Source organism: Parasteatoda tepidariorum, chromosome 11 (genome assembly GCF_982258835.1).
Source record: "Parasteatoda tepidariorum strain Cologne lab strain chromosome 11, Ptep-v5.0, whole genome shotgun sequence".
Lineage (NCBI taxonomy): Eukaryota > Metazoa > Arthropoda > Arachnida > Araneae > Theridiidae > Parasteatoda > Parasteatoda tepidariorum.
Window position 1 is genome coordinate 16,929,306 of NC_141765.1, and position 13,886 is coordinate 16,943,191.

Below are 13,886 nucleotides of genomic sequence, written 5' to 3' on the forward strand. Positions count from 1 at the left end.
ATAACAGTATAACACAGAATCAAATCAAAGGGTTGGTTAATAAAAAACCAAAAAAGAAAAAAACTTTTTTGGGGGGAGGGGGGTTTAAACTAGGTTTTAGGTTTAAACAGTTTGTTTTTTTAAGTATATCTAATATTTTACGCCTTTAATTTTAATTAAGGCATACCAAAATATTTCAGATGTTAAGCACTTAACATTCAAATTTTATTTTAGTATAGAGAGTGAGTCCTCCCTTTTCTTGTCTGTAATATAGAAATGAAATACTTATTTAAATACTTGAAAATAATGGAATGATGAAAAGGTACAAAAACATGGGTTGCATATAAAATATGTGCATAATAAATAAAGTGTATTGTAAACTTTTTTTTTCATTTGTTTTAACATAAAAGAGCTTTAAGTTTAATAATATCAGAGTTGTAAATGTCCTAAAATTTCTGAATTTAGAAACGACAAATTTCTAAAATTTCTTCTTTAAAAAAAAATAATAATAATAATTTTTCCTTTTTGTCCCGACATTTCTGATTTGTGCGCGTTCAAAACATTCCATTTTCTACCAAAACTAATGCAGTTTTTAAAATAATTGGTTTGACTAACAAAAAGATTTGGATTTTTGATCTAATATTGTTTTGTTTTAATTAATAGTTAAATCAGAAAATTACTTTTGAATAGAAATACTAAGAAGAATAATCAATGTGTTTTCATTTTAAAATTATTGAAACCCAACTTTAAAATATTTAATTAAAGAAGTCATTGTTACCAACTTTACTGCTAATTTTAACTATGGTTTAAACCAGCCAACTCTAATTAAAACCAAAATTTCTATATCAAGTGCTTTTTGTTAAGAGATTAAAATCAAGTGATCTTTTCTAATAATAAGACCTGTATTCTTCTTGATACATACTAATTTATAATGCTGATTCAATATATTATTCATTAAATGTGGTAGGATAAAGCAATCATCACCGAAATATGCATGTTACTTGAAAGTAAAAGAATTTTAAAATGAGCTGTAATCTTCAAAAATTACAAAATTCTATTTTAAATAAAGTAAAGTTGTGCTTCAAATGTTGCTTTAAAAATTAATATAAAATGAGAGAAAGAAAGGGGAACACATGTGTTCCAGATAGAAAAATAATAATAAGAAGAAGAAATGATCTGAGATGATTCTCTTTTTTTATCCATCTATTAAATAAGGAGATTCATAAGGTTTCACCTATTAATAGACAAAACAAAGAATTTCCAAATATGAAAAAGTTAGATCTGAAAACAAGTTTATAATTAGAACCGATAGAAAAGTTACATCAAGAAATGTAATTTAATGGTCAGAATTATTTAACTGAACAATAAACTGTTTAAAAGAAAATTGCTTTCATTTTGGTGGAAAGAAACCCAGTTCTTCCAGGACGTTTTTTTATCTTTATTTCACAGTTGAAGAAATTTACCATTCCTGCTATTCACTTATATGAGCTTAAAATTTGTATCAAAATATGGGTTTCAAAACTGAATAAAATATTATTTACAAAGAGAAGTTGAATGAAAAGGAGAAAAACTGGAAGCTTAATTTACTCACCACTTCAGATGAACTCTTCTTTAACTTAGTCCTATCGATTTTCATTCTTTACAGTTAAATAGGGCTTCCACAAATCAAGAAACATTCATTTTCTGTAAACAGAAGACATACCATGAAATATAATAACTTAAGTGAAACAATCCTGATAATGGGTAATTTCCACATTACATCTACCAATAAAAAAGCAAATTTTAATCAACAACTCAGATCTCTCATTTATTTTTGAGCATGTTTCTGATATGAATATGGTTTTAATATGAAAAATATCAAGTTTAAGCTCAGTTAATTCAGTTCAGTAATTTTTTTAAAAGAATTAAAAGATTGTATTTGACTTTGACTTTATTTTAGCTATGGCAATGCCAAATTTAAAGATGCTATTTTTAGAGAAATTTCTGAAATTCAAAAATTTCTGAATTTTCATTCAATTCACTCAAAACAAATTTCATGTGTGTCACAATAATATTGCATGAAAAATATCTGCATTTAAAACACAAAATAAATAAGAATTGTGTAAATTCCTAGTGTTAACTATAAAAATAATCAAAATTCTGCATGGATAGACTATAGAAACAGCAAAAATCGATTGCACCAAAAGAAGATTATCCAAATGCATAATTCAAGTTTTGTGTGTTCTAATAGAAGAATATTATATTATATTCATTATTATTATATTCATCAGAATATTAAAAACTACACAAAAATCAACAACAATTAGGGCTCCATCAAATGCATTATTAAGTGATTACTCAATTTAAATTTCATGTGTCTTAGTATCAGATAAAAAAAATCCTGATTTTATTAACTTGATTTGATTTTATTTTAGGCAAATAAAAAAAGGAAGGGAATTATACCACATTGATTTTATAAAATTTTCGTAATAAACTTTATTAAGTAACAAAATCTTCCTTGGTAGAATGTGTCATACTGTCAGAAAACGATAAAAATATATATTTGTCTTATCTAATCGTATTAAATTAAAATGTAAGTTTAAAATAGAATAAAAAGAACACTTTCAGAGCGAATGCTCTTTCATACATCCGCAATTTCGGAATTACTTTTAATATCGTCAATATTACAAATTTGTTTCCCCATGACATTTGAGTAATTCCAAGCCAGTCACTCAGTCTCATGTTCTTGATATTAAACCAAAGTTGCTTCTAGCTCTTACACATCAGCGTAAAAATTGAAATATAAATATTTGATTAGTGGAAGACCACGAATTAACAGTTTTTAGATTCGGAGATTTCCACGAAGTAGCGAAATAATTACATGCCTGTAATCAAACATTTCTAGAAATTGCTGACTTCCATATTAAGGCTCCACTTCAAAGGTTACATAGTATCCTGCAGTGACGTAAATTACATTCCTGCAGTGCAGAGAAGCACAGGAGGTTTGAGGATGCACTTATCAGAAAAAATAACACTATAAGTTAAATAAAAAGTATTTATTTATAAAATAGTTTTTAGTCCACTTTAATAATATCCCAACTAAACTTTGAATATAATTACTATTATAATAAATAATCATTAATAATACTGAGTTATTTTTGCTTACTAATAAGAAAATTAATTTCTGTATGGTAAGTGCTTCAATTTCTGCCTTTTCATTGCATATACAATTTCCCTTTCTTAAATTAAAATAAATTTAATGATTATAAATATCCTAATATCTCTTCACCACAGTATTTTTGTTTTATAATATAATTTAAAATTCTTTATGGTAGGGTGACCTGGGGTAATTCCTGATCAAAAAATGCAAACATCTATTTTGTGAAAAAACTATTCAAGATAGAATTTTAATATTTACTGGTAGTTTGAGGCTATATGAGATGAGTCCTATGCTACCTTCTTTTGTTTGGAAATCTAATTACAATTTAAAAGATTTTAAATTTTTAGTGATCAGGAATTATCCCTTCTCTTGATCATTTCTGGGGTAATTCCTGATCACTTCTGGGGTAATTACTGATCACCAATTTTTATAGTAAAGGGACTGTTTAAAAATAATTAAACAATGGTAATTAATAAATAAGACATCAAGATCAAACAAATAAACCAAAAAGATATGTTTAAGCAGCCAATAAAACGATTTATTTAAGAGCAAGAATAAAGATTAACGCTTTAAATTTTCCAAAAATCTTTGCAACGTGCCATACATTTTGGGCAAGCAGTGAACTCATTCTCATGTTCTGCTGGAATATAAGAAAGAGTTTCCACATGGGTTTCTTTTGCTGGATTTTTTATCTCCATTAAATGAGAGTGTAGTTTAGTAAGGTATGCAGTGTTTTCACTACAGCGCGAGAATCTCGCATATTTTTTTCTTTTTTCGCATTAAAAAATTATTACTGCGAGAAATTCGCGCATTCTATAAATCAATTTCAAAATTTGCGAATTTCTCGCATTTTGGAAGAAGCTTCGAATTACGCTATTTAGAATAAAATCCGTTTCACTTTTCTTCCTGGATCTCTCATTATTTTCAACATTTGCTCCGTTATCTAGCTTCCCTATTTACCAGTATTGTTCAGAACCTTTTCGAACAACAGAACACAACCGAACCCCTTTCAGAACACATTTCTCTGCAACCACGTGTTTACCGTAGGTAAGGTTTTTTCATGTAAGACGTTCAAATTTTTTATGCACTAATGTAAGATGGACAAATACCTAGTAAAGGCAAAATCTTCTATGATGATGCGGCAAGAATATTCAATGCTTTAAAAAAAAGAAGACGTTAAAAATGTATTATAATAAAAGAAATGATTTTTTTTTCCAAGTCTATTTGTGTTTTTTAAGTTTTTGGAAATCTCACTTAACTTTCTGAAATCTCACCCTGTTTTTGAGAAAGGGTGAGAAATTCTCACCCATTTTTTTTCTATGATGAAAACACTGGTATGTCAACAGTTCGGGCATCAGCCCTCACACTGAAATTTTCATTTTCAATCATTAAAAGAAATTCACCAATTTTGCTTTCTAGAAGCTTAGTATTATTTTCAGATTTATAATTTCTCACCATACTTATATTAGGCTAATTTATAAACTTAAAAATTATTCTAACAATGTACACACATAGAATTAAGATGGAAGAAAGGTAAGACAAACCAGAAATGGTGCAAATCAGAACACATTTGTCTTGCTTACAGTTGAAAACAAATTTTGTGATTGCAGCTAAAATATATTTTATATTTGTTCTACTTATTAAATTTGAACTGTCATTTAAGAAAAGACAATTAGCTATTTTTAATACTATTTATAAAAAGAAATGACAATGATCAGGAATTACCCCAGTGATCAATAATTACCCCATCTGTAGGGGGCAACATTTGATATAGTTTCCTGTAATCAATTATAATGTTTACAATAGATGTGAAACAATTAAACAAAAGCTTACACTATTTTCATATCAAAGAAAAGGAAAGTAACTCAAAATATTTATTATTAAGAGAAGGAGGGGGATCTTTGCAGAAATGTGCACAATTTGAAATCCATCTTTGAAATGGAAAATGCAGAAAGCATTTTAAAAGATACTTATTTTGTTAAATTAAACAAAAAACTATTATTAAGTAAATGTACTTATACTTTAGTAAAGTGTACAAACTTTCTTGTCCATGTCTCAAATTTTAAGAAAAATAATTTTTTTTAAATAAAACTTAGGTGATCATTATTTACCCCAGAAACAGAGTGATCGTGAATTACCCCGGGTCACCCTAAGTGTAAAATTAGGAGCAGCTATAAATCTTGTAGGGATATTTCTAAGTCCATGAACATTATTGATATCAGGAACGTTTCTTTCTCTCAGCTACATGAGAGAAGCAATCTCCTTAAAAAAAATTCTGCAAGAAAAATTTTTGCAAAACATTTGCTACAGTAAAACTTGGGATGAAAAGTAAATCAAAATTTTTCGTGTCTTAAATACGCAGCTTAACATCAATCAAAAGAATGGTTTCAAGTTTCAGTGTTATTCATAGAAAACTGAAAAAATGAACTCTGAGTACAGAGGGCTTTAAAACTTTTTGTTTTTCCTGCAACCACATAGTTCAGTCCAAGCAAATTTAAATTGGTGGAAACTTGGAAACTAAGCGATTCAAAATTCATTACTCAACTGAGGATTCCAAATTATTGTAAGATATATTTAAATATAAAATAGTAATATATTTAAATATGTTGTTTTATGTATTGCAGTAGTAAAAATATATTTGAAACATCAAAATTTTATAAATGATGTGGAAATAGCTGCAACTGTTACTGTTATTACAGCAAAAAGAAACTATCGGAAAATTACGTTGATTTAAAATGGCATAGTGCCGAATATAGCCCATCAAAAGCGATTACCAAATTTGAAATTCTGATATTGCAATGACATCTTACTAAAAAATAGGAACTTTAAAAACTTTGTCGAAATTATTAAAAAAGTGCTAGGTACGAGTATTTGTCTAAAAAAAATATATATGTGGATTTATGACTGAATCGTTACGAATTGAGCATGTTAAAAAGTGATTACTCAAATTCAATTTCCAAGATGCGTAATAACTTCAATAAAAAGTATCGTTTGAAAAAGCAGAGATGGGACAGAAATTATAAATAATTTTCAAGAGAATGATCAGCAAACAGCACGGATTTACAAAGGAATTGTAGCAAAATGTTAGTCAAAAGGTGATTAATACTCGAACTCAAAATTCACAATTCTTAATAAAATCATAATTAAAAACCAGAAGTTTTAAAAACTACGTAGAGAAGGTTGGAAAAATTATAAATAACAAACGTAAAGACAATCAGAAAATGCCAGGAGAAATGGAAAAACCAGACTGTAAGAGCTTACTAGCAATGTTTGATACTGCATTTTTCTGTAACTACCATTTGATCTTTTAAAGTAGCAATTTGCCAATTACTAGCATACAAAATCAAAACCTGCCATGGGCCAATTCACCGCTGTTAGTTTTGAGTCTTGACATGTTTTTTAAATAAAAATATAAGTAAAGAAGAACTTAAAAACATTCAAAATGAAAACTAAGCAATAACTGTTCTGTTGTCCGTCAAGTACCATAATTATATTTAAAAAAAAAAAAAAACATGCTTACTTGTGCTGAGTAAGTATTTACTATAATTTGATGAGATTTTACGAAATAACAATGCAATTATTTTTTGATGTGCTAAATTCCCCATCATAAATATAAATGTTATTTTATTATTGTTTTTGGGCCATTTATACAAGATTTTTCAAATTCTAAGATTTATAATAAGAAGTTAATACAACACAAATTTGAAATTAGTATATGATTAATCTCAGATGCATCTTTTTCATATCGTTTATTCAAGTTTTTTTTTAAAAGTTGAAATTTTATATTTGAGTAATCACTTACTAGTGTGCTAAATTTGCACTTATTTCAAATTAAATTCAAATAGTTTTTTATAGTTAAAAAAACACAATTTTGAACATTCAGATATTTTTAATGTTATAACTAGGGATGTAAATTAAGAAAATTTAATAACTGGTCCAAATGACCAATAGCCAAAAGATTTTACTAGTCTACATTAAAATAGGTTAATTAAATACAAAATTATACCACAGAAAATGTGTAATTTCCACAATTATGATGAAATATGTCAGTTTGAAAAAAAGCATGAATTTTTAAAAAAAAAAAAAACACCATATTATCTATCTACATTACTTTCTGCTGTGGGAAATCAATGTTTTACTGTGGTTCGAATCAAATTTTAGTGGCATCAAAACAGTGGACCACTGTTAATTTCAACGATTTGCGATTTTTGAATTTCAGTTCATTTTTTTGCAGAGCAAGCAGCATGATCGCCAATTCCATTATAACACTGATTCATTTTTAAATCTAATTTTATCAATTACCACATAACTATTTTTAATAAGATTTTACAAATTTGGTTTTTTTTATCTCAAATATTTAAAAATATTATGGCAAATATCAAAATCTTACTTTTCGACACACTTGATTTGTGCTTATACTAACCTAAACTTACATTGTTTTGTTAGTTTTTTTAGCCCCTGCTACATGATTTTTCTAACTTCATTTCCATAAAATTTTTCTTGCCTTAGCATTAATATTTATTTTGAGTAATTCTCTTTAAATAATATAAGTCATGAGTTTCTCTTAAGTTACTTTCTAGCTGCTTTTAATTTTAAAAAAAAGGGTAGCCTCAATTTTCCTAACTAATAGTCACCATTGGAGCGCACACACACTAGACAATAAGCTGCCAAAACAGGTGTTGCAGCAATTGTGAGTTTAACAGTCTTAATTTTTGATTAATGAATCAGTGTGTAACATGAATAATCAAAATGCTCAGTTTTTTATATCTTATATAAGAAAATTGGAATAAATATTATTTTATGATTACCAGTTAAATATTACAAAATGCATAAAACTTTATATTTTCAACCGAAATTCGATAGTTTTGAAAGTATAATTTCATCCTTAATAGTAAATATTAAGTTGAGCTACTTAATAAGAAATAAATAATCTCAAATAAAACTGTGTAAAAAGTTTACATACATAAATAACCTAAGTAAAACAACAAGCAAACCATAACTCACAAACAAAGAGTACTATTTTAAAAGCAACATAACAATCAAAACTGCTTCAACAAATAAAATTTCGAGCATCAAACTATCACAAATTTCAATGTACTCCAGTTTTACTATTGTTGTTCAATAAGCCGTTGCAACAATTTCGCGATTCTTAAGTTCAAAACAAAACCAGCACTAACTGAATAGGTAAGTTTTACTATAGAGTTACTGGAAATGAGTTTCATTTTGGGTTATGACAAAATCTCATTTTCACAAATATTTGCAAAATAAATGAGTCGCAAAAATACACTATTTAGAAAGATTAGAATTAAAAAGTTTAACACTGCGCACATACATTTTTTAGCATAAATATTTTAATATTATAATTTTCATTCTTGTAGGACAGTTCCTTTTTCATACATTTGTATTTCACCAAGACAAAAAGATATAAACAAGCTTTGTCACAGAGCAATGACAACAACTTACCAAAATTTCATTTCTAATACACATCTACGTACTACACCAACGGATGGCCACAAACGAGACGATACAAGTTGCCAACAATCTGTGGTAACTTCTAAGGCGACTGTACTTGACAGCGATCTGTTTAAACCTTTTGACTCTAAACTGTTTCACTTTTTTAACTTTATTATAGATTATATTAATTCATCGATATCTTTAATAAATAAAAAAAACTGAACTCTTAAAAATTCCATTTAATTCATTTCTTAAATCTATTGAGTCATTCCTTCACTTCACTTCGTGTTATAAAAACTTATACAATAACCATATGATAAATAGTGAAAATCTTAGCATACAAAGATGACGAACAAGGCAAGATCTTTTAAGAAAAATAGGTGCCTAAGCCTTGGTTGCCGAGAGAAAATTGCTGCACCAAGCAGACTTAATTCTGTTTTTAACATATAAAGTCTACGGCGGAGTAGAAATATGATTTTTTAACTTGTCATACTTTGAATCGGGTTTTCTTATTTAAGAATAGGAGTGATCAATCAGAGAAAAATTACTATTAATTTTTCTATCATTTCAGTCCATGAAACTGTGGGTCAATTTTTTTTGTATCCTTATTACTTTTTGTAATATTACTTTCGAGTTGTTGTAGTTGTAGTTCATTTACGTCACACGAGCTGCACAATGGGCTATTTACGACTGTCTGGGAAACTGTACTGAGGATGCCCTTACGAAAATTTAAGGTATATTTAAGGTTGATTTGAGGTATTTTTGAGGTATTAAGGTTGATTTGAGGTATATTTAAGGTTGCACAGAAAACAGCAATAAAAATTATACCTCGTAAAGGTTGTAATTAAGGTGTACGAGGCTGTTTTATGTATACTTCAGCTTATTTTGAGGTTGTTTAAAATCAATTTCAAATCAACCAGGCCGATGAGGTGGTTTTCAAGGTATACCAGGTTGATTTTCTGACATTTGTAACAAAAGAGGTATTTTTGAGGTATAAAAAAATTTACCTTATTTCAACTAAAGAGAGTGAGGTATTTATTGAGGTATATGAAGTCATTTTATTTATACCTAAGCTTATTTTGAGGTTGTTTTAAATTCACTTCATATCAACCAGACTGATGAGGTAGTTTTTAAGGTATACCAGGTTGTTTTTTTTACACTTGTAGAAAAAGAGGTATTTATAAGGTATAAAAAAATTTACCTTATTTCAACCAACGAGAGTGAGGTATTAACGAGTAGCAGTAGTTCATTTACGTCGCACTAGAGCTGCACAATGGGCTATTGGCGACGGTCTGGGAAACATCCCTGAGGATGATCCGAAGACATGCCATCACAATTTTGATCCTCTGCGGAGGGGGTGGCACCCCCGCTTCGGTAGCCCGACGACCTGCACGCGAAGTCGAGCACTTTACGGTAGCACAGTTTAACGAGGACCAATACCGCACACCCTTGGTCCCTACGCAGACTGATCCAAGTGGGTCACCCACCCGCACACTGACCGCAGCCAGTGATGCGGTATTAACGAGGTATAAAAGTATATACCTTTTTTCTACTAACGATGGTGAGGTATTTACGAGGTATAAAAAAATATACCTTATTTCAACTGCAGAGAGTGAGGTATTTATTGAGGTGTATGAAGTAATTTTATTTATAGCTAAGCTTGTTTTAAGGTTGTTTAAAGTACACTTCATATTAACTAGCTCACTTCCCAGAGTTCCATGCGAGCCGGCAAATTGCGTGTCAGTTGACAATCGAAAGTCTATTCGAAATTCGGTAAGTGTGTGCTTGACATTTATTAATTTAGTTTTATCCCTTTTAATCAAATATGCTTCAATTTTCAAGCTTAAATTTTATTATTTTTGTTTTAAAGGCACGTAATTTAAGTTGGAGGATATTCTTAGAGGCTATTGTTGTAGGCTTAGCAATAAGAGAGAACAATCGAAATATTTCTCGTCGCTGTTTAGGGTAACGTTACTGGTGAATCGTTACAGCAAGTTATGCACAGTATATTTTATTGTTTGTAATTTATTGAAATAGAACTATTCTTTTTATTTTGCTCAAATGTATATGTTTTTACTTAGCAGTATGCAAGCTGATTAATTGAGTAAAATGTTCATAATTTCTTTTATAAATAAATCATTGAAAATTGAAAGATTTTTTAAAGAGCAATTTTGCTTTGAAATTCTTCTATAGCTGTATGATTATCGCTTGGATATCTGTTGCAAAGTTTATATTGTTTATATATATATATATATATATATATATATATATATATATTTATGATTTCATGATTTCTTTTACAACATAAGGTTTTTTGCGATATCGACACATATGGAGAATAATTTATATATATATATATATATATAAAAATTATATATATTATTATTATTATTATTATATATATATATATATATATATATATATATTTACAGGGCTTATCCACAGTTCCCTGATATTGCTGAGATGACCTAGGCTGTAAATTGCAAATGCGCAGCGGCGCAGAAGAAGAGACTAGCAAGCTAATGCTCAGCCTTCCCCTAGGAAATAGATCTGAATTTATACCTAAAAGAAAAAGTAACCTCTCCTAATTAACTACAGAATTTATGTAATTGTTGATAACAATAGTTTGCTAGATATTTGATAATAGAAAACTAGTAACTGTACTAGCTCACTTCTTCATGTTCGATCACAAAACTGCTATTTTCACTTCATGTTATTTTTTCGCAATTTACCCTCGTTAATTATTTACTAAGTAGATTGTTATTACTTATTAGAATATTAAGCAAAATTAAATTAAATCCGATTTCAAGTTTATATGACAATTTGTTTCAAGGTTACGAGCATTTTTATGCAGCTGATTATGTTTCACTACTTCAAAAATTTACGAATTTCGGAAATCTTAAATTTTTTAGAAATAAGTCAGTATAGTATGCAATTTTAATCCTGAATTGAATAAAATCAATTGCAAATGAAAACATTTATTGTTGAAAGTAATATGCATTATTTTGAGTTTCATCCTATGGGATGTGTATTTATATTTAAACAAGTGTTTGTAACAACTAACTATTAGTTTTATTCTGCTCGGTATTATAAGTTATATAGGAGATATTATACTCAACTTATTTTAAAAGTATTATTTCAAATCATTCTCTCTTAGACATTTTCCTCACATAAAATTACTCACAACTTTAAAATAAATGCTCCTTATCAGCTTGTAATTTGTTCTATTCGATTGAGTGTAAAAAAAGAATAAAAATTGGTACATAACTTTAAAATTTTAATTTATTAAACGATTGTAGATTCTTGATTACATTGATTAAAAATTATTAAAATAACAATTTTTTAAGAAACTCTGATGTGATTGACAATAATATAAGTCCTTTTCAGAACCAGTGTCAAAAATTTAAAAAAAAGCTGCTAGTTTCATGAAGTCTGACAAAAAGTTGAAAAATATAAACTAGGTTTATTGAGTTTAAAGATTTTTAAAAAAAGAAAGGGAAGGAAATCTAATTATTAAACTTACAAGTACCATAATGTTACAGATGTATAGAAAAATAAAAAGTGTTAAAATTGCATAATAAGATTGGAATTATACAGGGTGTTTATAAAGTCCCGGACCCATTTTGATGTTTAATAACTCATAAAATAATAAAGATAGATTAAAATTAATAACATTAATGGTTAGATAGACTCAAAAAGTTTCATGACCCTTGTCAATGATCTTCCACGTGTGCCCCCTTCGTCGCACGGAGAATATCAAGTCGATAGTCAATTTCACGAGAGGTAGCTTTTTTTTTTACAGAAAAGACAATCTCATCAGTCGTATACTTAGACATGTTGGAAAACTTCGTATTTCCACAACTAGAAGAGCTTCAGCCACATGTCTTTTTGTAACAAGATGGTGCACCACCTCATTGGGGTATCATCGTTCGTAGTTCTTTGAATGACCATTTTACAGGAAGATGGATTGGGCGAGGAGGTCCAATTCCTTGGCCACCCAGATCACCTGATATAACGCCGCTGGACTTTTTTCTTTGGGGATTTATAAAGGACAATGTTTACAGGAGGATCGTGTCGAACATTGATGGCCTAAAAGCCAGAATTACAACCGCAATAGCCTCTGTGGATGCCGACATGCTTGCCGCTACCTGGCGTGAAATTGACTATTGACTTGATATTCTCCGTGCGACGAAGGGGTCACACGTGGAAGTTCATTGACAAGGTTCAGGAAAGTTTTTGAGTCGATCTAACCATTTATGTTATTAATTTTAATCTATCTTTATTATTTTATGAGTTATTAAACATCAAAATGGGTCCGAGACTTTATAAACACCCTGTATATTTGAATTTTTGTAAATGTTGTTAATGGTAATACTGTCTTCAGTGTATTTTATTTTGTGGCTGTGATACATGTAATGCTTTTTAGCTACGAGGATTGAATAGAAATGGCAGAAGATATTTATCTGAAAAGGAAAATTAATTTCATTCAGTTAATTTAAATGATAAAAAAAATACTTTCTAATATTTTAATACCTGCCACTATTATTGTAAATATGACTTTTTTACTAATTTATATTTTTTTTTTTCCTTTTAGGTTCCAATAATTACAAGTTTCAACATGTAGACGGAAACAGTATTTAAAATAATTTTGTTGGTTTGTAAAAAAAGTGAAATTTTAGTTTTAAATAAAAGTACTTTGAATTTCAGCTGACTAATTATTTAAATTTGTAGTTTTATAGCTTTAAAAATTCAAGCACCTTAGACAACTATCTTCTAAAAATACGAGTATGAGTTCCCATAAATAATTTTTACTAACTGTAGAATTTGGATAAGTGTTATTTTAAGATGATTTAAATCAATCTATTAAAATTATAGAAGAACTTTCTCCGATACTTTCTTCCGAGGAGAACGATAAAAGAATGATCTCTACTAGTGAAAAAAATGTAATGTACATTATTCTTCATATAATATATATAATATCTTTATATATATATTATATTTTTTATATAGTGAGTCTAAAAATTAATAAACTAGGTGGTCCGTATAACACCTCACCTTCGTAAATGCTAAAAAAAAACATCTTTGGTTGATAAATTAATACTTCTAAAAATACAAAAATATATACTTGAGGTTACGAAATAATAACTTAAGGTAGAACATGGAACACATGGCGCTAATTAAAAATAACCTTTCCAATTGTTGAAAATACACTTCAGGTTGATTTATAACAACCAGAAGTGTAAAATGGCCCACCTTAGGTTGAAAAATATATACCTCTACAAGCATAAAATTATATACCTGAGGTTGAAGAATA

The 13,886-nt window shown here is 28.5% G+C and overlaps 1 protein-coding gene and 1 long non-coding RNA gene across 15 annotated transcripts in view; one reads left to right on the forward strand and one right to left on the reverse strand.

Annotated features, from left to right (window-relative positions):
* HUWE1 (HECT, UBA and WWE domain containing E3 ubiquitin protein ligase 1) overlaps window positions 1-8,864 on the reverse strand; it is a 294,173-nt gene extending 285,309 nt beyond the window's left edge. For 12 of the 14 annotated variants that reach the window (XM_087154722.1, XM_087154721.1, XM_087154731.1 and 9 more), the window contains exons 1-2: window positions 8,582-8,864; window positions 1,571-1,662 (exon numbers count right to left, since the gene is read on the reverse strand). In XM_087154722.1, the coding sequence (XP_087010848.1) occupies window positions 1,571-1,615 (45 nt within the window). In that variant the 5' untranslated portion in view covers window positions 1,616-1,662; window positions 8,582-8,864. Of the gene's footprint in view, window positions 1-1,570; window positions 1,663-8,450 lie in introns of all 14 variants that reach the window. The other 2 variants (XM_087154723.1, XM_087154718.1) reach the window with 1 other exon arrangement.
* A 1,292-nt stretch (window positions 8,865-10,156) lies between these two features.
* LOC147801255 (uncharacterized) lies at window positions 10,157-13,278 on the forward strand. Its single transcript, XR_015430343.1, has 3 exons — window positions 10,157-10,345; window positions 11,005-11,146; window positions 13,167-13,278. It is a non-coding gene; the product is annotated as an uncharacterized LOC147801255 (long non-coding RNA).
* The last annotated feature ends 608 nt before the right edge of the window (window positions 13,279-13,886 follow it).